This window comes from Delphinapterus leucas, chromosome 5, assembly GCF_059928025.1.
Source record: "Delphinapterus leucas isolate spDelLeu-1000000601 "Yukka" chromosome 5, BTC_Dleu_Yukka2, whole genome shotgun sequence".
NCBI classification, from domain to species: domain Eukaryota; kingdom Metazoa; phylum Chordata; class Mammalia; order Artiodactyla; family Monodontidae; genus Delphinapterus; species Delphinapterus leucas.
The window spans coordinates 51962808-51989198 of NC_143133.1; the positions used below are offsets into that span (position 1 = coordinate 51962808).

General features: G+C 47.7%; 1 protein-coding gene across 1 annotated transcript; it reads left to right on the forward strand.

Annotated features, from left to right (window-relative positions):
* Positions 1 to 287: 287 nt before the first annotated feature.
* On the forward strand, positions 288 to 23517 carry SLC34A2 (solute carrier family 34 member 2). Its single transcript, XM_089911734.1, has 14 exons — positions 288 to 525; positions 8713 to 8720; positions 9272 to 9386; positions 9490 to 9624; positions 10674 to 10802; positions 12267 to 12410; positions 13845 to 13956; positions 16643 to 16838; positions 17626 to 17721; positions 18157 to 18277; positions 19437 to 19604; positions 21023 to 21139; positions 21240 to 21364; positions 22876 to 23517. Exons 1-14 carry the CDS (start codon positions 423 to 425, stop codon positions 23515 to 23517), a joined length of 2211 nt encoding a protein of 736 aa, XP_089767860.1. The 5' UTR covers positions 288 to 422.
* The last annotated feature ends 2874 nt before the right edge of the window (positions 23518 to 26391 follow it).

Consider the following 26391-nt stretch of genomic DNA (forward strand, 5'->3'; position numbering starts at 1 on the left):
TCCCGGAGCCTGATAAGGCGAACAATCCTGGCTTTGTTTGGAAAGATTTGTCCCTGAGTTTCCAGTTGGCTTCTATCTATGTCTCAACGTCTCTGACCTCTTCAGCCTTAGAGGAGCTAAACTAGAAGGTTCAGGTTCTTGGGGAGGAGGAAGCCGGGGACAGGGAGACCCCCTAAACCGCCTTGGCTGGGATCTCGAGCGGCCTGCGACGGGGCGGGGCGGGCGTGCAGCAGCCGGGGGCTCTGGGCGCGGGGACATTGGCCGCCTTTCGGGAGCGGGGGGGCCGTCTGAGCTTTCTCCCCGCAGCCCGGCCGCCTCTTTCCTCGTTGCAGCGGGCGAGGTCACGATGGGCTCATTAAGCCGGAGGGTAAGTAGTGCCGCGGCGGCGGCCGCAGGCGGTCCTGGAATGTGCGAGGGGCGTGATGACTGCAGCTGCCGCCGGCCTTTTTGCGCAACACCTTCCTGATATATATCAGCGCGCCGCGCTCCACCTGGGTGCCTGCTCGGGTCCATTACCTGCGCAGAGTGCCGGTGAGTACCGCCGCTGGGGTCAGGGCGCTTCCTCCTCCCTTCTGGCTCTTGAAAGAACCTTAATTCACTTTTAATTTACTTAATTCTTTTAGATCTCCCTCTATCCTGACCTCAAGGAACTTCGCTGGCTTTGGGCTTGGAAGAGAAAAACATAACCTCCCCCAAATTTTCAGATTTTTCTTTTTCTTCTGTTTCTACTTACTGTTGCCGCTGTTGTTATTATTTCAGCTCCTATGACTACACTCTTAGTAGTGGCATACTTGGGGATTCCTACCCCGTAGAATCAGGACTAGTGGGCTCTCTTTTTGGTCATTAACTAGCTGTGTGATCTGAGGGAGGTCCCTGGACCTCAGTTTCTCCCTCTTTACAAGAAGGGGAACAGAATGGTCTGTCTTTTCTGCTGTCTTTCCTTCGCTGAAAATTCCAGGTTTGGGTGGCTGTCCAGTGATGCCGTGCCTCCCCCAGTGTGACTTCCACGTGCTACTGTTCTAGTTTGCAGGGTTATTTATCTAAAGTGACTTGCAAGATACAGTCCTGGTTTGCTGGTCCCATCGGGGCAGGCAGCATCAGACAACCTTCTGCTTGTATGGAAAACAGAGCCCACAATTTTTCAGTGTTTTCGGAGTCAAGGTACCAGGCTGGCGGGCTGGGGAGATGTGTGTAAGGTGTGGTTGTGTGGGGGGAGCTCAAGCATCTCCAGGTCAGAAAGGGAGGCATGTGGAGTGGAGTTAATTCAGTCTTCAGATGCCCTGGGTAGCTGGTGCTGAGGTGAGGAGAGTCTCTCCTTTTTCCTTAATGAGAAGGCAACTTTCTCAAACTTGTTGGTTTCACGGAGGTGGCTTGTGGATTTCATCACTTCAACTTTCTCAAACTTGCTGGTTTCACGGAGGTGGCTTGTGGATTTCATCACTTAGAATCCCCTCTTCCTGCCTGTTTAGGTTCACCAAGAGATTTGTGTTAGCTCTGCTTGCTCCAGCCCTGTTTGACTTTTTCCCTTCCTGGCTCCTGTGCTGGAATTCTTTAACCTGTTGTCAGTTGAGTGTTCTTGAAAAAGTTGTGCCTCATGGCAGTAACCATTGTTTCAGATTGTTAAGTGTCTTTGAATCTCTCGCCCCTGCCAGGCCAACTAGCTGATAATGATCTCTTTCTCTATTTTTGTAACTTTGGGAACTGCATGCTTTGTAAAGGTTTGGGTGTTAAACTGCCCCCTCCAAAATCCACCCTAAGTCACTCAACTGTTTCACTGAAACAAGTCCCCAGTGGCAGGAGGATGGATGTCTGGGTTATTGCTGTTAGACTGGAGTCAGACATAATTGTAGCCTGAATTCACTTTAATGAAGAAAACATCTTCTCAGGATCAGTGATTTAGAATAAAATTTTAATTTTTAGCTACCTTCCACCCCGCCTTCCCCGCAACTCCACCCTGGGGACAGAAAGGCAGTATCAGCTGGGAGTAGTCGGCATCCCAGAGAAGTAATTCATCCCAGTGAATTTAAAAATGCAAAACAGTACAGAAAGAAGGCTGCAAAAAGATTGCAAGATGTTTATAGATGCTTATCTTTTATAAATTAGCCCTTTTAAACCGCTGCCCCCCCCCAAATTACAAAATAATTGATATGGTTATAAGTTAATTGCAGGATTTATTTTAAAATATCATAAATACAGATTGGAAGCACACTATGAAGGGGGGTGTGGTTTGGTAAGAGGGCCTTAGTTTAAAGCAGTAGCGTAAACATCTTTTTAAAATCCTATTAGTGCATGTCTTCAAAAGTCTAAAGCCTTTCATCAAGGTAAAACTGATCCAATTGATTCTCTGTCTCACATGCCTCCCTCCTCCACCACTGTGTTCTCTGGGGATTATTTTGCTTTGTGATGGCTAGAGGAAGCTGAAGGAAAGTAACCACTGCCCTCTTGGGAATTTTTGAAGTCTTGGTCATTCTTTCAAAGTATAAGGTAATATTTCTTGAGCACATTGAGAACATTGGAGTCAGAATACCCAAGCTTGAGTTGTCTCTGAAGGCTTAGTGTGATTTGAAGCAATTCATTTCTTTGTGCCTCGGTTTCCTTTTCTGTAGAATGGGGATAACATTGGTACTAAGGTATAAATACTTCAAGCAAATTGACAGGAATACATCAAGTGCTTGTGAGATTCAACAGGTTAATTTGTGAACAGGGCTTACTGCAGTGCCTGACACAAATCACTCAGTAAGTATTTGGCTGGCAGACACTGTCTACACTGCCCTGCGTGCTGGGAGCTCAAGGTCATTCTCCCTGTGCTTGTGGAGGCCACAGCCCGGTGGGAAAATGCCTGCGTATTGAGGTCTCTCAGCAGGAGGATGCCCCGGGCCTCCTTCCTCCTCTCCCCACTTCTTCAGATGGCCTTGAGCTGCTGCTGTTCTGATCGCAGGTGGCCCCAGAACAGGTCCTGGTTGGAGAGGCTCAAACAATGCAGAGCATAGGGGTTGGGTGACTTCCAGGTGCCCTACATTGCCCTGCTGCCCAGGTCTGAGAAGGCTGAGCAGTTTATTTTCCTTGGCCTACAAGAGTCCCTCTTGGCATTGGGTACACATGTGGATGCAGGAAATTGAGCCCAAAGAGTTACCAATACAGCCAGCTCAATTATAGGGAGGAGCTTGGGGCGGGGGCAAGGGAGCAGATGTGCAGTCATAGTCACTGATCTTGTGCCTGGGTATTAGTACCAAACTGCCAAAAGGGATGACTTTACCCTTCTCTCCTTTTGGCAGGTAGCAGGAGAGTGCTAGAGTACAACCTTGGGGGAAGGCGGGGAGAGGGAACAGCTGAATCGGAGGAATAGGGATGGGAGAAAACCTTTGGAGAGGAACACAGGCTCCAAGGACCCCTCGGGCCCCCAAACCCCTTCCCAAGGGAATCGGGTTCCAGACAGGCTAGTGTCTGCCACACCCCTGGGAGTAGTGGCCTCAGATTCAGGCTACATCTTCTGTCTGGCCAGTGCCTACTAAAAGTCTTGGCATATGCCGAATCCAGGCCTCTGCTATGCCTGAGCCTTTTGTAGGGAATCAGCAGCCTGTCGTTAGAGCATCTTAGCTGGCATTTCCAGCTGTCTGAATGACTAGGCAAGAGTGACCCCTGCAGAGGTGTTGAGCCCAGCCAGCTATCTCAGACACCTTCAGAGCCCCCATTGAGCCTGGACCTGAGGCGCCTTGCTGCTTTGATGCAGCCCAGAGCATAACTGCTCCTTCCTGTCTTGGCACCTGGCTGAGAGTTCTATCGAAAGCCTCTCCGGCTTTGGAACCAGCAGTCCTGGGTTGAAATCCTGACTAACCCTAGGTAACTGTGGACTTTTTTTTTTTTTCGGCCGCACCATGGGGCATGTGAGTCCTTAGTTCCCTCAGCAGGGATCGAACCTGCACCCCCTTCATTGGGAGCGTGGAGTCTTAACCACTGGACCACCAGGGAAGTCTCACTGTGGGACTTTTAAAATTTTTCTGTGCCTCAGTTTCTTTGTAAACCGGAAAGAAGACTTCCTTATTATAAGATTTAATGAGGTCACAGATCACATAGGACACTCCCCATGGCAAAACAAACATTAGATCCTTTTTTCTTAGGTGCTTTGGATTCATTTGTCAGCACAAATATTTACCGAGGTCCACTCAGCTGTGCACTGAGATGAAGAGCTTATGCTCTGGGGCAAAGTGGAGTTGAGGCTGTTCATTGTTTGTGATGCAATTCATTTCACAAAGTTCTGAGTGATCACTCTGCCAGGCACTGCGCTCGGGACCTCACCTACACTCATTAATCAATTAGTCTCACAACAGCTCAGTGAGTATTCTCCCCATTTTTGAGATGATGAAACCGAGGTTCAGGGTCACACACAGTGAGTGGCAGGGCTCTGCAAGGCCCTCACCTACTGCATGGTTCTCTCTCTCCCGGTGCTATGTGACAAGCAGTGCTATGTGACAAGCGCTAGGGTATCAGCGTACTGAACAGCTGCCTAGTCTCGGGACTAATCATGGACCGTTTGCTCCAATCCCTCCTTTACTCCAAATCTGTGGGGTGAGCCTACTTGGAGCGCTGGGTCTTTGCTGGCTGGGGAGTCCGGGAGAATGGGGCTCCACAGCCACGCTGCCTAATGCAATGGTTGGGTGCCAGGTGGCCTGCATTTCCCCACTTTCCAGGTCCTGAGAAGAGCAACTTGAGCTGGGGCGTGGGGGGGAGGGGAGCGTGGTGGTGCGGAGGTGCGGGGTGGGGGAGGGCTGGGAGCCGGCAAGCGGGGGGCAGCTGTCTCAGAATGTCCTGGGCTGGGTTAGATGACTCCTCGTTGCCTGCCCCTCTGGGGGACAGTGCTTCGGTGTGTGGACCTGCACCTCCTCTCCTTACCTGCAGGCGGCTAGCACGGTGAATGCCCAGTGAGTGATGATGGAGTAGATGAATGTACCAGGAAATGAAGAACAGTGGTCCCTCGGTGTCTGCGGGAATTGATTCCAGGACTTTCCCAGCGTCCCGTGTATAAAATGGTGTGATATTCGCACATAACCAATACGATCCTCCCATATACTTTAACTCATCTCTAGACAGATTATTTATAATACCTAATACAGTGTAAATGCTATGTAAATAGTTGTAAATACAACGTAAACACTATGGAAATAGTTGCTTGTGTGCTGGAAATTCAGCTCTTGCTTTTTGGAACTTTCTGGAATATGTTTTTTCCCCTGAATGTTTTCCATCTGTGGTTGGTTGAATCCGTAGATGCAGAAGCCAAGGATAAGGAGGGCCTACTGAACTGGATGAGGAGAAATGATTGCTTCATCAGGGAAAATGTGTAAAGGGGATTTGGGCTTCTGACAAATGGCTGAACTTGGAGTAGGGGAAGCAAGATTTCCAGGAAGGAAGAGTAGAGAATTTCATTAGCAAGTTGCCTTTGCTTCTTGGTGAGGCTGATTAATAGTAAATGAGGACCCAGGACCTGGAGGGGAAGGAAGCCAGCACAGACCTCGCACGGAGGAAGCATTCAAGGTACCCTAGCCTGTGGGATCCCTTACAGCCATATTCTACTCCTTTCTGTCCAGTTCAGTGGAAATGGGTGTCTGCCCATTTTGTTGCTGGTATTATGGTGAATTACCTGGATGTCAGACCATAGACGTGTCTATTTCTGAGTTCGCTAGACGCTTTGTTCACTTCTTGAAAGAAAATGATTCTGATCAGTCAGAAATCCAGTCACCGGAAACAGTTTAAATAATAGCACCTTACTGCTGATGAGAATTTCCCAGGTGGCACTGCTGTGACATCCTGGTTGCAGCTTCTTGATACAGTTGCTCCATCCAGCAGATCTTGGCCAACCCAACTTGCATATGGTAATGAGGAACAGCGCTCATCAGTAAGATTCAGGCTTGATTTGTTTCCTGGTCATGATCAATGTGGGTCTAGGACACAGCAGACCTTCTAGGGTTTCCCTCAGCAAACCCTATATGTTGACTCCTCCATTCACAAATGTACAGTACCTACTATGTGTAGTCTACTGAATGCTGGGAGGAAAATCCTAACAGGGTTTCTGCCCTCTAAAACTTAAATTCTAGTTGAGAAGGCAGTATAAGTGTGCATAAATGATAGGAGAACAACTCTAGGGTGAATTAAGATTATAAGAGAGAGAAAGATGGTAGAAGGTGGCAATTTCCAAATTTTTCCTTCAGAATGCCCCCAAGAGCAGAGAGACAGATATTTAAATCCTTGGAGGTCTGTGAGTAAGCCCAGAACAGCCAGTTGCAAGCTCAAAGCAGTTTTCCGTGTTCTGTTTTCTTTCCTTTAATTTTTAATTATACATCTTGCATTTTGTACTATAATATGTCCATGCTCATTTTAGTATGATCCTTAATAATCACACAAAGTTTACAATATGTCAGTCACTGTTCTGAGAGTTTTTAAAACATGACACACTTGATCATCACAATAACCCTTCATAGGATTAGTCAAATGTAAATCATCCACTGGTCACATTATTTAACATGCCCTTTGCCCCAATTGTGTGGGTTAAAGCAGTGCTCCAGGAAGATATGTCTGTCACAGCCAAAGATATTGGGGATATGGCCCATAGCCTCACTGACAGGTGGAGCCGTGTTTAAAAACTGGCTCTGTCACTCACCTACTGGGTGACTTTGAACAAGTTGCTTAAACGTCTTGGAGCTCCAGTTTTTTCCCATTTGTAAATGGTGATGCTCACGACCCCTTTCTTGCCTGAAGACTAAATGACATAATATATGTCAAGCACCAGCACAGCCCCTGGCACCTCTTTGGTACTCATTAAAGTGATAGTTGTTGTTATCAGAAATCAATTGAAAGGTATTGCAGTAATGTGTGATGGAGTGCCAGATGAGTCACACCAGTAGGACACATGCTTGAGTGGCTGCAGGAGACTCTGGATTCAAACTGACCTGTGTCCAAGGCTCTACCATGTGGGACCTTGGGCAAGTTATAAGTCTCCTTGTGCTTGAGTTTCTTCATCTGTATAATGGGAGAATAAAAACACCTCCCCGCATGGGTGGCAGTGAGGTGGGGCACAGCCTGGCTCAATAAGTATTGGCTTTTGCTGGCGAGGCAGGTCCCAGCATACTGCTCAGAAAGTGCACGAGGCCTGTTGTGTGTCAGGCCCTGTGCTGGGTGCTTCTTAAGCTGAAAGGAAAGACCTGGCCTATGCCTTCCTGGAAGCCAATGACTGCGGGATGTTCCCTGTGATCGCAGAAGTGTGTGCCATGCGCTGCAACTGCATGGGGGAAGTCGAAAAGTTCCCTGGGCCAAACAAATTCATGAAATCCTCTCATGATGGGGACTCACAGAATCAGCTTCTTTTAACTTCTAGCTTTGTCAGTATGAGTGACAGTAACAATACAGGTGTCCTGAACCATTTTACCTTTGTGGGTTTGGGGGTTGGGCTGCATCTCTTAAAAGAATATGGAAAGTTCAGATAGAAGAAAATAATCACAGACAATCCTATCACCCACTCTGAACCCCATGGAACTTTGCTGGTTCCTTACTGAGATCATACTGTGAATGGGACATAAATATGCCTTTTATTCACAATTCATCTAAAACATTTTCCTGGGTTTTTTTTGTTTTTTGGTTTGTTTTGCTGGTTCTTTATAACATTTTTAATGGCATGCTATTATGCTGTATGGATGTACCATAGTTAATACAATAGTTTCCTGTTTTTATTTTTCACCCTGTAAGTTATAGTGCATTTTGGCCTGTATCACATTCATTCATCAACCAATATTTATTGGGCACTGTCAATGTCCCAGGCAGAGCTGTAGACGCTGAGGATGCAGTTATGAGTAAGACAAAGCCCCCTCTCTTGGAAGGGCTTACATTCTGGTAGGCAGGAAATAGATCTATTGGAAAAAAATAGGAAAGGAAACGAATAGACAAAGGTTCTGGGAAACCCTCTCCAAAGAGGTGATCAGAGCAAAGCAGGTCGTTTTGATTTTCCGAGGAAAAAAAAATGTTCCTAGAATCTTTTTTTTTTTTATTTTATTTTTTTATACAGCAGGTTCTTATTAGTTATCCATTTTTCCTAGATTCTTAATTCCTGGAAGTGAAATTATCGAGTCAGAGATGTTTGAAAAATGTAGGGCATTTGAGGCATTTCGCCAGCTGCTTTCCAGAGCTTCAGCTGTGCTTATTTCACTGCATCTCCTCCAGAGTGACATATTATACTTGAATTTTTATTTATTTTTTGCTAATCTGATAGTTGAAAGTTATCTCACTGTTTTGGTTTGCATATCTTGGGTCCCGATGAGGCTGAACGCCTATTCTGTAATAAGTATTTTAGCCGCTTGTACTTCCTTTCTTGTGAATTGTTCGTTCCAGTCCTTTGGGCAGCATTGTCTGGTGTGTCAGGACAAGGACTGCGAGTAGTGGACGTCCCGGCTTGTCGGGAGCCAGGCTTCCTCTCCATGTAACTGAGAAAGGCTTTGTTGAGAAAATGGGTTATGAGGAAGTCTCTATCAAAGGCTGGGAAGAATGTAGTTCTGACGAAGGGTTGTTAATCCAAGCAGCATGGCATAGTAATCATTGCTACTATTTACCGGGCACTTTCTAGGCATCGCTATTAATCTCATAACCCTGCAAAGCGTGAAGAATTGTCCCCATTTTATAGATGGCTCAGAGGCATAAAGGGACTTGCCTAAACACACACCCACTAAGAAGTGGCTCCTGTGGGTTTTGAACCAGATGTAATGTGTCATGCTTCTCATAGAAGACCCAGTAGCAGGTAAAGCAGGTAGAATGTGTATCAGTGTATACATAGACATTAAGTCCACTGGATGAGGTTTGGCGCAGATCTGCAGTTGAACTTGTCCCTTAATGAGCAGCAGGTGGGGAGCCCATTGGAGGGTTGTGAGGACTTGGTGGTACCACAAGTTGATGAAGATGAATGGGTTCGTGTTCCCTTTCAGACTAAGGGAGAGAGTCAAGACAGAGGCCAAGACAGATGTTAGAGCAATCAAAGGAAGATAACTGATGTATATAGATTTGTGGCTTTGGAAAAATTGGAAACAGTGGTTTGACTTAGTGACAGCCTGGGTGAGCGATTGAGGGAGGCCTACAGAGGTGTGAAATATGATGCTTAAGGGTCCATACTTAGAAGGTATAAGGACGAAATCCCTTAACTCCTCCAAATCTTTGCAACCACTGGCCCTTCTCGTCACAGAAACTGAGTGTGCCTCCTTTCAGTGGCTACTTCTGTAAGCTGTTTTCCCATCCACAGACCATGGCTCCTTGGCCTGAGTTGGAAAATGCCCAGCCTAACTCGGATAAATACATCGAAGGGGTCGCCGGTCAGCAGTCCACCACACCCGCAAAAGGCAAGGAGACCGGCAAAAGTAAGTGCCACCCCTCCAGCCCTGGGCTGGCCCCCTGGGAGGACACCAGGAGACCCAGGCTTGGTGTCTCATTCCTCATCGTCTTCCCTGCTTGTTTGGGCAGATGACACCGACACCCCTGTCACCAAGATTGAACTTCTGCCATCTTATTCTACCATGGCACTGATAGAGGAGCCCACAGTGGTGGAAGACCCCTGGAACCTGCCCGAGCTTCAGGACACGGGGATCAAGTGGTCAGGTAAACGAGGCCAGCCGGGGCAGGCGGGAGGGGACTGCCCGTCGGCAAGGGATTGAGGTTACCAGCTTCACAGCGTCACCTCCTTCGTGTCGGCCTCTCCCTTCCATTGTTTGAGCAAAGGTCCTGGCTAGGGGATGCCACCCAGCTTAAGAGCCAAGCATCCTGTGGTGACCGGGGGATGTTTTTGTTCTTTCATTCATTCATTCAACAAACGCGGGCCGGCACCAGGGTTATAACCAGGCCAGACCCTGCGCTGATCTTTATAATCCGTTCTGTGCTGAACCAGGTCCCAGGTACTGTTCAGTGCTGTAGATGCAGCAGTAAATAGATGAGGCCCTGCCTCTGAGAGCCCCGGGGGCCGGGGGAGAGGAGTCCCCTCACCTAAATGTGGGCAGCAGGGAAGGCTTGCAGAAGACAGACTCTACAGACAGAACAGCTGGGGTGCAAGCAAATGCTGTACTTCTTTTCCAGGCAGGGTGTGAGGTCTGTGCAGATCAGACAGCTGGGAGGGTAAAGGAGCTGGGAGCAAGTGAGAACCACTTTAAAAGTGAGGGTCGAAAACAGCCACCAAGGAGGTAGCCTTCCAGGATGTATGAGGGCCCAAGCCGTCCCAGATGGAGTCTGTGATGGCTGCCTTGCAGCCACTTTGTAGAAAGTATTCTGTGCGGTTCTGAAGGTGCTTAGGACAGCCATTATCTCTGACCCCACCCTTAGCAAGGGGCAAGTGCTCTTAACGGCTCATCAGTGACCCGGGTTCAGCCCGGCACAAGCATGTACCCGGCTTGGCCTGTGTGTGCCCCAGGGCCCACTGGCCCCTCCTCCCAGAGCCAAATGCTTTAGAGACATTTCACCCCAGGTTTCAATTAAATGGAGTACAGTGGTAATTGCTTTGAAAACTGTAGCCCTGGACACATCCCATCTCTAGGTCTTGTGATCCATAAGATTACAGCTGCCTGGCTGGGAGGGGAGGTGGGGGAGTTCCGAGCTCATTGTCAAACTTCTCAGTGTTTCGGACACTAAAAGCCTCCATGCCTTTTCCCCTCCCCCAGAGAGAGACACCAAAGGGAAGATTCTCTGTGTCTTCCAAGGGATTGGGAAATTTATTTTACTTCTGGCATTTCTCTACTTCTTCGTGTGCTCCTTGGATGTCCTCAGCAGTGCCTTCCAGCTGGTTGGAGGTATGGATGGAAGAGGTCAAAGGTCTGGGTTGGGGGCGGTGTTCTCACTGAATTTGGTTTGGAAAGTCACAGCTCAGCAGGCCCCCTCCAGCTGCAGCCTCCTGGAGTATTTTAGGACTGGAAGCCACCTCAGATCATCTCGTGAAGTCATGCCCCCATTTTACAGAAAGGAAAACTGAGGCCCATGAAAGAGCTATGACTGGCTGGCTGAAGTGGCTTAGGCCAGAGCCAGGGCTAGAGCCGAGGCCAAGCGATCAGCTCCATGTGTTTGTCTATGAACACTGGACAGGGAGCTGTTTGACCTAAAGATTTATCTGAGGGATCCCTGCTGTCTTTGGGCTTCCCCACCTGAGGGGATTATTGAATAAGAGTGTTCTTAGGCTAAAGCCACTGCTAAAAATCAAAGCTGGCCCTTTGCTGGAGAAGGATAGGGGTCCTGTGCTAGGGGACCTGCATTCAGAGCAGTTGCCTAAACACCTCCCACCACTGAGTGTGGCTCTGGAGGGTGAGGGGACCTGGAAGTGTAATCACCATACACTTGGTCACCTGTGCATCCCTGATGGGTGACAACAGTAAGAGCCAACACTTTGAATGCCTACTGAGGTAGGCACTTCCAGGGGCATTGTCTTAAACATTCCATCCCAAAAGTCCTTCCCACTTACAGAGGAATAGGCCAAGGCTCAAGAAGGTCACCGCCCCGCACTGAGTTTCACAGCCATAATTGGCACAGTGGGATTTAAACTCAGATCCGGTGACATGGAAGACCGTAGGTTTCTGCACCCCTTTCTTGAGAACTCATCTTTGTGACCTGGGAAAGTGTGAGGAGCAGACGGACTTGCTGGATGCCACTCTGGTCCCCCTGGTCCAAGGCAGCATCAGTAAGGGGCCTTGCACTCTATCTCAGACAAGTCATTCCACTTTCCATTCTCTGGGCCTCAGTCTTTTTTAACCAATGTATTGGAGGGTGGATTGATGGTCTCAGAGGCACATTCTCAAAAATGACACTCCTAGAATTCAATTATAGGCTGGGGCTAGGGGCTGGGGTCTAAGGGGGTAGATAGAAAAGAATGAGAAGATCCACTTGGGTAAATCTTCTGAATTGGGAATATATCCCAGAGACAAGAATGAGGGCATCAGGAGATGCACTGGCACTCATCGGGCCAAGTACCGAGTTGAGGCCAGGTTCATGAAAAGAGAAGACTAGAGGGGGACTTGCTGATGAAAGTGGTTGAAGGATGGGAGGGTGTAGGGTGAAGGGACAAGAGGAACAGGGGTGGATGGGGAACTAGGTCACAGAGGCAGAGTCAGGGCAGCAGAGAAGCACTGGGGAGAAGCCCGAGGAAGCAAGATGCCCAAGATAAAAGTCTGGAGGCTGGTACCTATGGCCAGCTGGTCTTGACCGGAGACTTCTGTTACTCAGCACCCACCTAACCCCCATCACGTGGCCATGGGTTTGTTTTTCAGGGAAGGTGGCCGGGCAGTTCTTCAGCAACAACTCCATCATGTCCAACCCTGTGGCGGGGCTGGTGATCGGGGTGCTAGTGACTGTCCTGGTTCAGAGTTCCAGTACCTCCTCGTCCATTGTCGTCAGCATGGTGGCCTCCTCATGTGAGTCCAAGAACCCATGAGCCCAGATAACATTTCAGGCATTTCCCTGTTCAGCTGGGGAGGCTGGGATTTACTCTGAATGTATCCGGGCTTATCACCATTACCATATTATCTTGTCTAACTGTGATGTGTTCGGCTTAGATCATAGGCAGTCTCCTGTTTCCCTTCCCATGGCTGAGTCTGAAAATTGGCCCCAAAGCTTGAAGACTCAATTCTGAATTCTCTAGAACTGTGTTATCCTGTCCAGCAGCCACTAGCTACATGTGGCTATTTCATTTCATTTCATTTCATTTATTTATTTATTTTTTGCGGTACGCGGGCCTTTCACTGTTGTGGCCTCTCCCGTTGCGGAGCACAGGCTCCGGACGCGCAGGCTCAGCGGCCATGGCTCACGGGCCTAGCCGCTCTGCGGCATGTGGGATCCTCCCGGACCGGGGCACGAACCCGCGTCCCCTGCATCGGCAGGCGGACTCTCAACCACTGCGCCACCAGGGAAGCCCCCTATTTCATTTTATTTAACCTTAAATTCAGCTGCTCAGCTGCAAGAGCTGTATTTGAAGGGATCGGTAGTCATATGTGGCTAGCGACTGCCATATTGGACCACATAGATTTAGAACATTTCCATCACCGCTGTCAGGGCTAAGAATAAAACCGTGTAATCACATCACACACTGGCTTTGGGGCAACTGAGCTTGGGGAGCTGACGTTCCAAACTTGAGCCTGTTCAACATTTGCCCTGGCTAAGTTGAGACAGACCCTCTGGGGTGGACAGTTTGAACTGGTTAATTTTCAGCCCAAACCAGCATTTTAGCTAAAATTAACTAGAACTTTTGGAGGCCAAATTAGAAAAAGTTATTCATTACTTCTTCAAAATACTTTCATATGTTAGAACATGTGGCAGTATATTAATTTTGTTAGAAAAAGAAATCATACTGCCATAAATTTGCCATAATAAATACACAAGTCCTTACACATTGTTTGTTGGTCTCTTTTAAGCTACCCTTGCATCTGTAATAGGGAGGACAGAGGAATTTAGAAAGAAACTTTTAAACTGGGGTCCACAAAAGGGCTTTATGGAGACTCTGAATTCCCTGTAATTAAGTGCTGAAATTTTTTTTTATTTCACACTGTTTGATTTTATTTTTAATCCATAGGAATTAGAAATTGAAACTGAACAATATTTTACAGAAAGTAAAATTTTTTACTTATTTTTTTATTTTTTATTTTTTGGTACATGTGCATTTTTCTATAGTGAGCTGTCCAAGCTTTTGTCAGATTCATAGCGAGGTACAGACCCTAAAGAGGTTAAGAACTGGTGCTTTAGGGGATTGCCAGCCTGAATGTGATCGGCTTGCCTTGGGCCACACCAGGAACATGGCCACGCTGCCTTCCTCAACTTACTAACTTGATAACTTACTGTTTTCCACCCTCCAGTGCTGAATGTGCAGGCTGCCATCCCCATTATCATGGGGGCCAACATTGGGACCTCCATCACCAACACCATTGTGGCGCTCATGCAGGCAGGAGACCGGAGTGAGTTCAGAAGGTAGGAGGCTCAGCATCAGCCTTTGCCACCACCCGTTGGGGTTGACCAGGTTGTCCTAACTACCGTTAACATTAGAGCATGTTTCTTATCCCTAGACCTCTTTAGAAATAGACACAGTGGAGTATGGCTGGGGTTGGGATCACATACTTATCAGTTGATTAAACTCAGCTCCCTGATATGCAGGGCTGGGATAATAGTATCTATCACTGCCGTGTTGTCTAAAGGAGTTAACACAATCATACAGGTAAATGCTCATCAAGGTGCCTGGCACACAGTCAGGGCTGCCTGAATACAAGTCCTCGCTAGAAGCTTGACCTGTGGTGTAAAACAAGGCCAGTTAGAATAGGATTTACTGTCTCACTTAGAAATAATTATTACCTCCTAAAGCTTCCATTTTTGGCCAGCTCAACCCATGCCACTTTTTCTTCTTCACTCACATGCCAATAAAAGGCAACATAGAGCCTCTGTGAATGTGTAAGATCTAAAAATGGGGCAGGATAAATACAGGCAAAGGAAACCCTTTTCTTCCAAAAGTTTCATGTGAAAATTAAGCACATTTCCCAGCCTCTCTTCTAACTGGTGATGGGCTTTTTCCACAGCTTGTTAAAATAGGGAAGCAGTCCCCATCCAAAAAAACCAGACACTCTAAATTGAAAAAATACGTGCCCCCAAATGGTCATATCATCATTATTTACCAAGATATGGAAGCAACCTAAGTGTCCATCAAGAGATGAATGGAGGAGTGATGTGCACACGCGTGCGCGTGCGCGCACGCACACACACACACACACACACACAATGGAATACTACTCAGCCAGAAAAAAAGAAAGGTTTTGTCATTTGCAGCAACATGATGGACTTGGAGGGCATTTTGCTAAGTGAAATAAGTCAGACAAAGAAAGACAAATACTATATGATATCACTTATATGCGAAATCTAAAAAATACAACAAACTAGTGAATATAACAAAAAAGAAGCAGATTCACAGATATGAGAACAAACTAGTGGTTACCAGTGGGGAAAGGGAAGGGGGAGGGGCAAGATAGGAGTAGGGGCGTAAGAGGTACAAACTATTAGATATAAAAGAACCTGCAAGGACGTATTGTGGGGAATGTAGCCAATATTTTATAAGAGCTATAAATGGAGTATAGCCTTTAAATATTGTGAGTCACTGCATTGAACACCCGTAGCTAATATAATACTGTACACCTTCAACTGTGGCATCAGACATCTGTGGCATCAGACAAATGACTGGCTGGCTGGGGGTCAGCTAACACCATCCCTCATCCATGGGTGGCAGTGGATGTCCTCAGAGACATTCATTTTCCCTCAACCATGGCTAAAGTCTGGACCCTGAAGAAATGTTCTGAGGTCTAAATAATAATACACATTACCCAGGGTGTTTGCTAATTCGATCTTCTCAAGAAGCTAAGCAGACTTTTCTCTGCCCCATTTTATTAATATAGGAACACAAAGAGGTTAAGTAACTTCACTGAGGGGCATAGCTGGGACTCGATCCAGGTTTTCTTATTGGAAATTTTGGGTTCTTTTCACTGTTACGCTAATTTTTACCTCTGGATGTATAAATATACGATCTATGGAAGTGCCTGCGCATAGGAATATAATTGGCCTGTTTGGGATATTTAAATAGATTGCTTTCAGTAACATCTTTGGAAATGTGTATTATTCTTTCCTGGATAGATTACTATATCAAACACACCTGTAAGCCTCTTTAAACATTTTGCCAAACTACAAAGAAATATTTGTATCACTTTGCATCAGCAGTGTATGAAAATGTCTTAAATCACCCTCTCCAGGAAGAGTAAGCTAACTTTATTGTAAAATATTAGTTAAAGTGGTATGTGAAAATCTGTACGTGCAAATAAATAAATTGCAAATTTCTTTTATTACTGGTGAAGTTAAGCATTTCCCCCTACGTGTTTAATAGCTTCTGTCCCTTCATGTCCCATCTTCTATTTGTTTTGGGTATTTCTTGACATGCAGAGTTTTTTTAAAGGAACATTTTTTCATTGAGGGAAAAAAACTATAGAGTTTTTTTAAAATCTGGAGATAGGTAAGATGGAATTCAGGGGGAATCAGTGAACCTTCTCCGGTAGATGCAAATTGTAGTATATATTAGCTTTGTTTTCTGTAGAGACTGTTCAAATATTTGATCAAAGTCTCAAGATCTTACAGTTAAGAATTCAGTTGTGTAGACGGCTCTGATGGTAACCTTCATACTGGCCCCTGCCTTTCCAAAATGAAGATCGTCTTCCATATGCATGATTTGAAACTGGTCTTGATGAAGTTTTCTCAAACAGTGCTCCATGAACTAATAATTGCAGCCAAAACACATCTAGTTCCCTTTTCCCCAAGCAGAGCAAACTGTGTACTGTCTGATCTGGTGGGAAAGGTTCTGCCGGACAGTGGGAGACAAGGGTCCTGGACCCAGTGCTTCTGCAGTGGTCTTCAATTCCTGCGTGCTCCCTGGCCTTCGGTTTCCTCATCTGTTGAATGGGGATCTTCATACCACTCACTTTGGGGATTGCTGTGAGAACAAAAGTGAGAGTGTACACCTCTATGCACTCAGGTGGCACCTGGCCGGTGATACAAGTGATGACCTGCCTAGATGGTGCCCAGTCGCTTGTTGACTAATCTGGCTCGGGATGGGGTTCGCCTCCTGCAGGGCCTTTGCAGGGGCCACCGTCCATGACTTCTTCAACTGGCTCTCTGTGTTGGTGCTTCTGCCTCTGGAGGCTGCCACCCATTACCTGGAGCGCCTGACCAACCTGGTAGTGGAATCCTTCAACTTCAAGAATGGAGAGGATGCCCCAGAGCTTCTGAAAGTTATCACAGATCCCTTCACGAAGCTCATTATCCAGGTAACTCGCCTTCCTGCAGAGAGGGAAAGGCCCCAACACCCTCCCCTGCTCCCCCCTCACCGGGCTGGGATGGAAGAGATGGATGAGGGTCTGTAAAAACTGCCCTTTGGCTGCCTGTGAAAAAAGCCAAGGGAGGCAGAACTTCAGGGACACCCGATGAGATGGAGTAATTGGCCTTTATTATCTCCTTGATTTCAACAAGTGTATCATCTTTATTAGGATGGGGGCAGGTGGTGGGGGTGAGCGCTTCTCTAGACACAAGGACTCTCTACTGGACACCTGGGCGCTTTGTTCCCACTACTGGCCTCAGCACCCGTGGGCTCACTGATTCAAGTAGCACCCTGCTCCCAGCCAAAGAGGAAGAGTTTACTGCCTTTCCTTCCATTTCACCCCTCTGCTCACTAGGGTCCGTCCATATTATTAAAATAAATGAAAGAAGTCTTTGTGGATGTTGCCTTGGGGAGAAGGGGCCAGTTTGGACCTTGCCCTTTCACTCTTACCTTCTGTTTTTCTTCTGTCATTCAGTCATCTGATGAATATCTACTGCATGCTTCTTAGATACGGGTTCATTGTTCATACAATCATTCATTTATTGAGCACCCACTGACATCTGGGTGCTGTGCTCTGCCCTGAGAGTGCAGACAGAGTGAGTCCCAGCTCACGCCTTCAGTGCAGTTCACACCCTCACAGTCCGGTTCACAACCTCAGCCCCTTTTAACAGCTTAACATCTGTCCCACATCAGTTCTGAGAACGTGCTGACTCTCTTCTGTCCATTGCCTTCCTCAGCTGGATAAAAAAGTTATCAACCAAATTGCAATGAATGATGAAACAGCCAAAAACAAGAGTATGATCAAGATTTGGTGTAAAACTTTTACCAGCATGGTAAGTTTCTGAGAATATTGCTGGGTGGGTGAACGCTTGTGTCTATACTTGATAAAGCAAGATCTTGCATTTAGATTGGGCATATAAAAGGTAAGGGGAAAGAAAAATCAGGGATTCCTGAAAAATCAAAACTAGCCAGTGAGAATCCTTAAGTCCTTGAATGCTAGATGGGATGGACAGACATTATACAGTAGGACAGACAGAACCAGCCCACATCATGGACCCATTATTCCTGGCTTGTTATTTTCATGTCTCCTGGCTTACCTCTGGCTGCCTCCTTGCTTGCATTTATGGAGGGACCCATGGAAGCAATTCATCATACTTACGGTGCACGAATTGTTATGGGTCTCCCCTGACGCCTCGCATTTCCTGCCATTCCCCACCAGAAATGAGTGTTATGGACTATACATAGCATTTCTCATGTTTGCCACCCAGACTGAGAGGAATGTCACCGTCCCCTCGCCTGACAACTGCACCTCTCCTTCCCTCTGTTGGACGGATGGTTTGCACACCTGGACCATCAAGAACGTGACCCACCAGGAGAACCTTGCCAAGTGTGAGTGAAACTCACAGAGCGTCAGCTGCCAGGACAGGCTGTCTGGGGTGATGATAGGTGTTTCCTATCTGTGTGGAGCCCCAGTAAGTGAAGGAAAGAAGGGCAGTGAGATTCACTGAACACCAGTCCTACACTGGCCAATGAGCTGTGAGCTTTCACAGCAGAGGAAACTAAGGCTTAGGGACAGGGGACAGGCCCAAGGTCCCCCCGTAAGGGGCAGAACTAGGACTTGGTATTCAGTTCCTCTGGCAGTTCCAGACGGATTCAGAACTCCTCAACAGATACCAGAGTGGTCCTTCTATGTGCTTCAGTATCCCTTTGGCAGCACCTCTAGGGAGATGACAGCCTGATTTGAAGGAGATGTGGGGCACACACACAACACATTCACCCTCAAGTCATGAGTCCCTACGGTACAGCAGGCCCTATATAGCAGAGCTATAGCACTGAACAAAGCAGTGCACTTGCATGATGCTCCAGTTCCTTAAGAAGCTATACTGTTGCCTCTGGACTCTTTTATGGCCCTGACGTTAGTTCTTCTTATTTATTCCTTATATACCCATTTGCATATCTCTGCTTCTCCTCCTCTCCGTGCACCCCACATTAATTCTGAGCCATATACCTTAATACTCCAGGTGTGCTTTACCTCACAGAATCAAGTGAACGTATCACCTCTTGTGTTCTAGGTTCTATACATCCATTGATATAAGCATGTTTTTCTGGAATCATCATGGGGACACACAGGGATTTTTAAAAAACACAAAGAGTTTGATAATTAACAATAGCTCCCACTCTGACTTGCCCATCCTACCCCACCTTGCTCCTCAAATACTTTGTTGTAGGCATCCTCATTATCATGAGTAAAACACAACATGGGATTTAGAGGCAGAAGAATGGGGCTGGAAACCTGGGTCTGCCCCTGGATTTCACTACATCTTCACCCTCATGAGATCCCATCGGCCAGAACATAGCCTCAGGGCTACACTTAGCTGCAAGGGAGGCTGGAAAGTGTGGTCTTTATTCTGGGCTGCCTTGCTGTGTGTCAAGCTGACAACCAGGATTCTGTTACTCTGAGACGGAAGGATGCTGGGGAATAAGCAGCAATCTGTGGCTGTCAAGGGTTCCATGCCCTCCTAATGAGGGCATTCTGTGGTCTCTCCAGGCCAGCACATCTTCGTGAATTTCAACCTCCCGGATGTTGTCGTGGGCACCATTCTGCTGGTAGTCTCCCTGCTGGTCCTCTGTAGCTGCCTGGTCCTAATTGTCAAGCTCTTGGGCTCTGTGCTCAGGGGGCAGGTAGCTGTTGTCATCAAGAAGACCATCAACACTGGTAAGCACACTGCCCCCCATTCTGGACCTTCTAGGGTATAGTGTGTCACTGTGGTCCCTCCAGGGGCGCTCCTTTTGGTTCTCCTCTAGCAGTGGCCTCTGCATGGAGTTTCTCTCTGGGCTCTGCTAAGTTGCGGAAGTTAAGATGCCACTCACTCTTGAATCTTCCTTAGTGTCTTGGGTGGAGCCTGGGAAGAAGGCACAAGCTTCCATCAGATGTTTGCAAGGTCCTGAGAGAGAGCCAGCTCAAATCCAGAGAGCTGTGAGATAGGCCTTCCTTCCTGGCAGTTTCCCTGTTTGCCCAGGACTTTACTGGGTCTGTCAGGATACCTTAGGAAAAGGTTAACAGAAGTCCACCATGGTCCCTACTTCGCTTCGACTCTTGGGAAGAATATGTGGTGCTGGATAAATACGTCAGCATTTTGAGGCAGGCAGTCAGTCTCCATTGCTGAGAATGGCATCCTGGCCAATGAAAATATACCCTGTAAACTCTCCCTGTGAAATGGGGCCGAGGATATCTACCTCTCAGGGTTGTCATAAGGGTGAGCTGAGTACCCGTGCCCTGGATGCTTGCCGGCTGTGCGGGGCCTGATCCTGTGCTGGTGGTGCCGAGGGTGGGGTCTATAGGGCTTCCAAGCTGCTTCATATCCTCACTGCTCTTTTAGGTGGAAACAAAGGTGGAGGGCATGCAGCGTTGGGAGACCAGGACAGGAGAAAAGATAGAGGTTTGAATGCTCCAAGTGCTTTGTCGTTATTCAGCTGCTGTAGCAAATTCTTGTAGGCTGGGTGGCTTAAACACCAGAAATTTAGTTTTTCACAGTCCTGGAGACTGGGAGGTCCATGGTCAGGGTGCCAGCACAGTTGGGTTCTGGTGAGGACCCACTTCCTGGTTTACAGATGGCCGCCTTCTCACTGTGTCCTCACATGGAAGAGAGAGTGGACAGGAAGCAAGCTCAGCCTTCTATAAGGGTACTAATCCACTCATGAGGACTCCAACCTCATGACCTAATCACCTCCCAAAGGCCTCACTTCCTAATACAATCACATTAGGGGGTCAGGGTTTCAACATATGAATTGCGGGACGGGGGAATGACACAAACATTCTGTCCATAACAGATGGGTTCAGCATTTAGAACTCCAGTGAAATGTATTTTTGTCTTCATAACACGTACCCACATCCTTGGTTCTACCATCTGAATATGCAAGGTGAAAGGATGCTGAAAATCCAATCTGCAATTTCAGACTTGGTATGGGGTGGGGAGGATTTTACACAACCTGGTATGGGGTGGGGAGGATTTTACACAACCTCAACCTCTGGCCAAGCCGTGCCCCCTGGGTCCTGTGGAGATGCCAGCTGGGCCTCCAACCCATGCCTTCCCCAGAAGGATTGTGACGCATCTCTTATCCTCTGCATTCCAGATTTCCCTTTCCCCTTTGCCTGGGTGACTGGCTACCTGGCCATCCTTGTGGGGGCGGGAATGACCTTCATCGTTCAGAGCAGCTCTGTGTTCACGTCTGCTATGACCCCTCTGATCGGTGAGTTTCTCCCTGGGTCTCCATCTGGCCGACATTACCATCTTCTGTCATCCTCTGGGGCTAATGCTGTGGGCTTTGTATTTTCACCCCCCCCCTCCAGGTATCGGTGTGATATCCATTGAGAGGGCGTATCCACTCACGCTGGGCGCCAACATCGGTACCACCACCACCGCCATTTTGGCCGCCTTAGCTAGCCCAGGCAGTACTTTGAAGAGCTCGCTCCAGGTCAGGAAATGCTGCATGGGGCAGGGGCTCTGTGGGTGGGATCCAACCCTATCCATGGTCTTGTAAGCAGATGGTGTTTAACCAAGAAACCAAGCCAGGCTTTTCTCTGTTATGTCCAAAACTGTGATGTGGAGAAGCCACGGAGAGACAGATTTGAGAACAAAGCCATCTGCTCTTTAGAGTGGTAGTCAGACTCCCATCACCAGTGGTTGTTTAGACAAAGGTGGGGTGGCCATTTTACTAGAGGTGGAATGGGTATTCAGGAAGCATAGATACCACTTCCCGTCTCCTTGCCCTCCTCTTGGTGGACTCTGACTGGGTGCTGGGAGATCACCTGTGTCTTGAGCCTGGCATTGAGAAGAATCAGGGGGACCTGCCTAGCCTGGATCAACTAGGTGCCCTTGGGCAAGATGACCTTTGGTGTTTGAATCACTGTGCCACCATTTACACATGAAGTGCCCTTAGGTGACCTAACCTTTGAGCATCAATTCCCTCGTCTGAAAAATGGGAACGATAACCCCTGTCTCATTAGGATTATTATAAGGATCTGATGAGGCACTATCTAAAGCCATGCTGTTGATAGAAATATAGAGTGAGTATAGAATATGTGAGCCACCCACGAAATCTGAAATTTTTTAGTAGCCACAGTTTCGAAAGGTAAAAAAGGAACAGGGAGATTAATTTTAATAATGTGTTTGATTGAACCCATTATCATTTCAACATGTAATTGATCTAAAAATATGGTGATATCTTACATTCCTTTTTTGGACGAAGTCTTTGAAATCCAGTGTGTATTTTATGCTTATGCCACATCTCAATGGATCGTGGCTAATGTATCCGACAGGGCTGGTCCAAAGCCCTTAGCATCATGCTTGGTACCTGGTGGGCACACCTAGCAAAGCGCAAAGTGCATGGCCTCTGGAGACAGGCTACCTGGGTTTGAATCTCATCTCCCACCTGTGTGACTCTAGGAAAATAGCTTGACCTCTTGGTGCCTCAGTTTCCTCCTACAGGAAATGGAGATAATGTTGCCAACTCAGGGTATGAAGTGCTTGGAATTGTCACCTCCCCCGTAGTAAGCGCTCGACACTGCCGCCTTTATCTTTATCAACTGCAGCCACCTTTCCTTGTGTCCCCTGCCTGAAGCAGGGCCGCTGAGCCAGGAAAGCCAGCTACCCTGCACACCTTTCCCTCTGCCCCACCAGCCCTCAACTGCTCAGCTGGAAGCAGCAGTGTCAAGGCACTGGGTGGCAGCAGGCACATTCATGGAGTTCATTGTTAGATTTGGCCTAAAGGACTTCAGGCCCTGAAAACTGAGCTGTGATTCAGCCTGTCACCTCCCTTACCCCCCCCCAAGACACATAGTAGGAACTCAGGTAATATGGGTCCCACTCTGGGCTGAGCTATGAAGACGAGGAAGACTCAGGCCTCCGCTGCTAAGACGACGCCCTCTTCTCCCCGACCCCACTGTGCAGCAGACCCGTTCACCTGTCCAACCTCTTGCGTTTCAGATTGCCCTGTGCCACTTTTTCTTCAACATCTCAGGCATCTTGCTGTGGTACCCAATCCCGTTCACCCGCCTGCCTATCCGCCTGGCCAAGTGGCTGGGCGGCATCTCAGCTAAGTACTGCTGGTTTGCCGTCTTCTACCTGGTCACCTTCTTCTTCCTGATCCCTCTGGCAGTGTTTGGCCTCTCGCTGGTCGGCTGGCCAGTGCTGGTGGGTGTGGGAGCGCCCATCATCTTTGTGGTCTTTCTGGTGGTGGCGGTCGGGCTCCTGCAGTCCCGCTTCCCGCGCGTCCTGCCCCACAAGCTCCATAACTGGAACTTCCTGCCGCTGTGGATGCACTCGCTGAAGCCCTGGGACAAGCTCATCTCCATGTTGACCGGCTCCTGCCAGAGCCTCTGCTGCCGTATCTGCTGTCTGCTGTGTGGCTGCCCCCACTGCTGCCATTGCAGGAAGTGCTGCTGCTGCCCCCACTGCTGCCGTTGCAGCAAGTGCTGTGAAGACCTGCAGGAGGTGCAGGACGTCCCCATTAAGTCCCCCGAGGCTTTTGCTAACATGGCCATGGACAAAGAGGCCCAGGACGGGGTCTCCAAGTCCGAGGTGGATGCCTCGGGCACCAAAACCATTTCCAGCATCACAGCCTTGTAGGTAGGAGCTGCCTGGAGGCCGGAGGAGGACCCCACCTCCACCTCTTCCTCCACCTCGGGAGGATTTGTTCCCCGTTGAGAAATGACATCCGTCCCGACTCTCATTCCCTGGCCCAGCGTATCAGCCCGCACAGTAGTTTCACCTCAGCCCCATGCTCCCTGGGTCTTCCAGGCCTGGAAAGGCACAGAACAACACTGAAGAGAATTAGATAGTGAAACCTGGCCAGAGAGGTGATCACACCCGCTGCCACACACAGCTGGGTTGGTCAGTAGGACTTTTTTTCAGACCATCCCCTTGCAAAGGAAAAGCCCCAAGGGAGGAATTTATGGCAGCTTCTTTGTCAAAGGTGCATATGCACGAACACTTTTCTTTATTATGATCCAGCTCAGACTTCTCTGTTTTACCAAAGACCAGCTTCAACCAAGAGCAGTTGCCCCCATGTGTCCCAGAGCAGCCCGATTCAGGGGAAATGGTGTAATTGTTGGGGACCATAGATGTGGGCCTTTCCCCCTTCTCAGTGCTCCCCACGTCCCCTGTCAGGGTTTTCTCACCCGGGCAGGGAGGGTTAGTCCCAGTAGTTTACCTGCTGTGCCCTCAAGTCTCCAGGATGGGAACCACATCTGAGCTACAGAGAGGGTCTCAGAGAGCTTTGGCTCACCCGGCGCTCCAGTCATAAGAAGAGAGTGGTCCTATCCCTGAGCTGGCAGATGGAGGATGAGAGCTGGGAAATGGGGAACATTTGGGGGAGATGTTTCATCTGCCACAAAGGCCTTGGGTGCTTCTTAACCTGGCTAATTTAGAAACCAAATTGGCAGACATTCTGGCTAAAGCTTAGTGCTGATAAAAATCATCCCTGCTGAGCCTTTCGGAATAAGATATGCAGGTTCTGAGTCCCCTCCACTGTGCCCCCTTGAATCATAGGAAGCACCTGAGCATGGAACAGCTCTGTGCCTCTCTGTCCTGTGCAAGATGACTGTCTGGGTCAGCTTTCGGTGGTCAACTTCTGTCCATACATCCACCCACCTGTCCACCCATCTAAGCCAGGACCTCTTTCCCAGCATTCTCTCATACTCCCATAGATAGAAGAACTTTAATTTTCTGCCCGCTCTCCATGCCTGCGAAGCTCAAAACTGAGGTCAGAAACCAGGGCACGTCATCAAGTGGCAGTGGGGTCCTTGTGTGTCTGTGGGACCAAGAAGTGTGCTCCTTCTGGTCCCAGATGCCCTCTCTGTGCCTTCAAGAGCCCCCTGTGGTATGTACACCTCCTCTTTCCCTTGCTTCTCATCCTCAACAACCCCAGGTCTCCCCAGAGACTCAGTGAGCTTCAACCGAGTCTGGGAAAAGGGGTCAGTGCAGACGTGCTCCCAGATCCTAGCTTCTCCATCACTCTCATAGGTTGAAGTACCAAACTGAACCTTCCCCTGACCGTCCCTGTGTAGATACGGATTCCCAAACAGAGCCATTGATACTCTATATTTATACTCATGCAATGTGCAGCATTTTTCATAAGTTATATAGTAAATAGTTCTGTGATTTGTGTCATGAAGCGCTCTCATTTGGAAACAAGGCTGGCTTCTACTAAGAAAGACCAACTTTGTATATTTCGTAATCCTGCCTTTTAAACTGCTTCTGCAGCCACACCCGTGTCACACAGCCTGTAAATATGTAAGTTAAACCCGGGCAGGGCTGTGGCCTTCTTTTTACTCTGATGATTTTTAAAAATTGGATCCTTGTACCTGCGCTGATTTTTTTTTTTTTTTTTTTTTACTGGTTGTGGGAAATGAAAAATAAAAAATGATAATCAAACCCAAAGTGAGCAGGTTGCTTTCAATTACAGGGAAATGAGAGCCTCCTGGATCTATTTCCTAAAAATTTGAGGTCTTTCTCATTTAATATCACTACTGACCAACAGCAGCAGCTATATAATTTGTGGAGCCCCTCGTTCAAAAAGTGGGAAAAGTGCCGTCATAAGTACTAAAAATATCAAGCTTTCCTTTCTTCCACGGTTTCTCTCTTGATTTGTCTTTTTAAAAAATTGCTATTTAATGCTATTCTAAGTTGAAATTTAGAAATTATTAGCATGAATTTTTTTTCTTTAAGATCTTTATTGGAGTATAATTGCTTTAGAATGTTGTGTTAGTTTCTGCTGTATAACAAAGTGAATCAGGTATATGTATACATATATCCCCATATCCCCTCCCTCTTGCATCTCCCTCCCTCCCTCCCTACTCCACCCCTCTAGGTGGTCACAAAGCACCCAGCTGACCTCCCTGTGCTATGCGGCTGCTTCCCACTAGCTATCTATTTTATATTTGGTAGTGTAGATATGTCCATGCCACTCCCTCACGTCGTCCCAGCTTTCCCTTCCCCCTCCGTGTCCTCAAGTCCATTCTCTACATCTGTGTCTAGGTTGATCAGAACCATTTTTTCTTTTTTTTTTTTAGATTCCATATATATGTATTAGCATACGGTATTTGTTTTTCTCTTTCTGACTTATTTCATTCTGTATGACAGACTCTAAGTCCATACGCCTCACTACAAATAACTCAATTTCGTTCCTTTTCATAGCTGAGTAATATTCCATTGTATATATATATGCCACATCTTCTTTATCCATTCATCTGTCGATGGACACTTAGGTTGCTTCCATGTCCTGGCTATGGTAAATAGAGCTGCAATGAACATTGTGGTACATGACTCTTTCTGAATTATGGTTTTCTCAGGGTATATGCCCAGTACTGGGATTGCTGGGTCATATGGTAGTTCTATTTTTAGTTTATTAAGGAATCTCCATACTGTTCTCTATAGTGGCTGTATCAATTTACATTCCCACCAAGAGTGCAAGAGGGTTCCCTTTTCTCCACACCCCCTCCA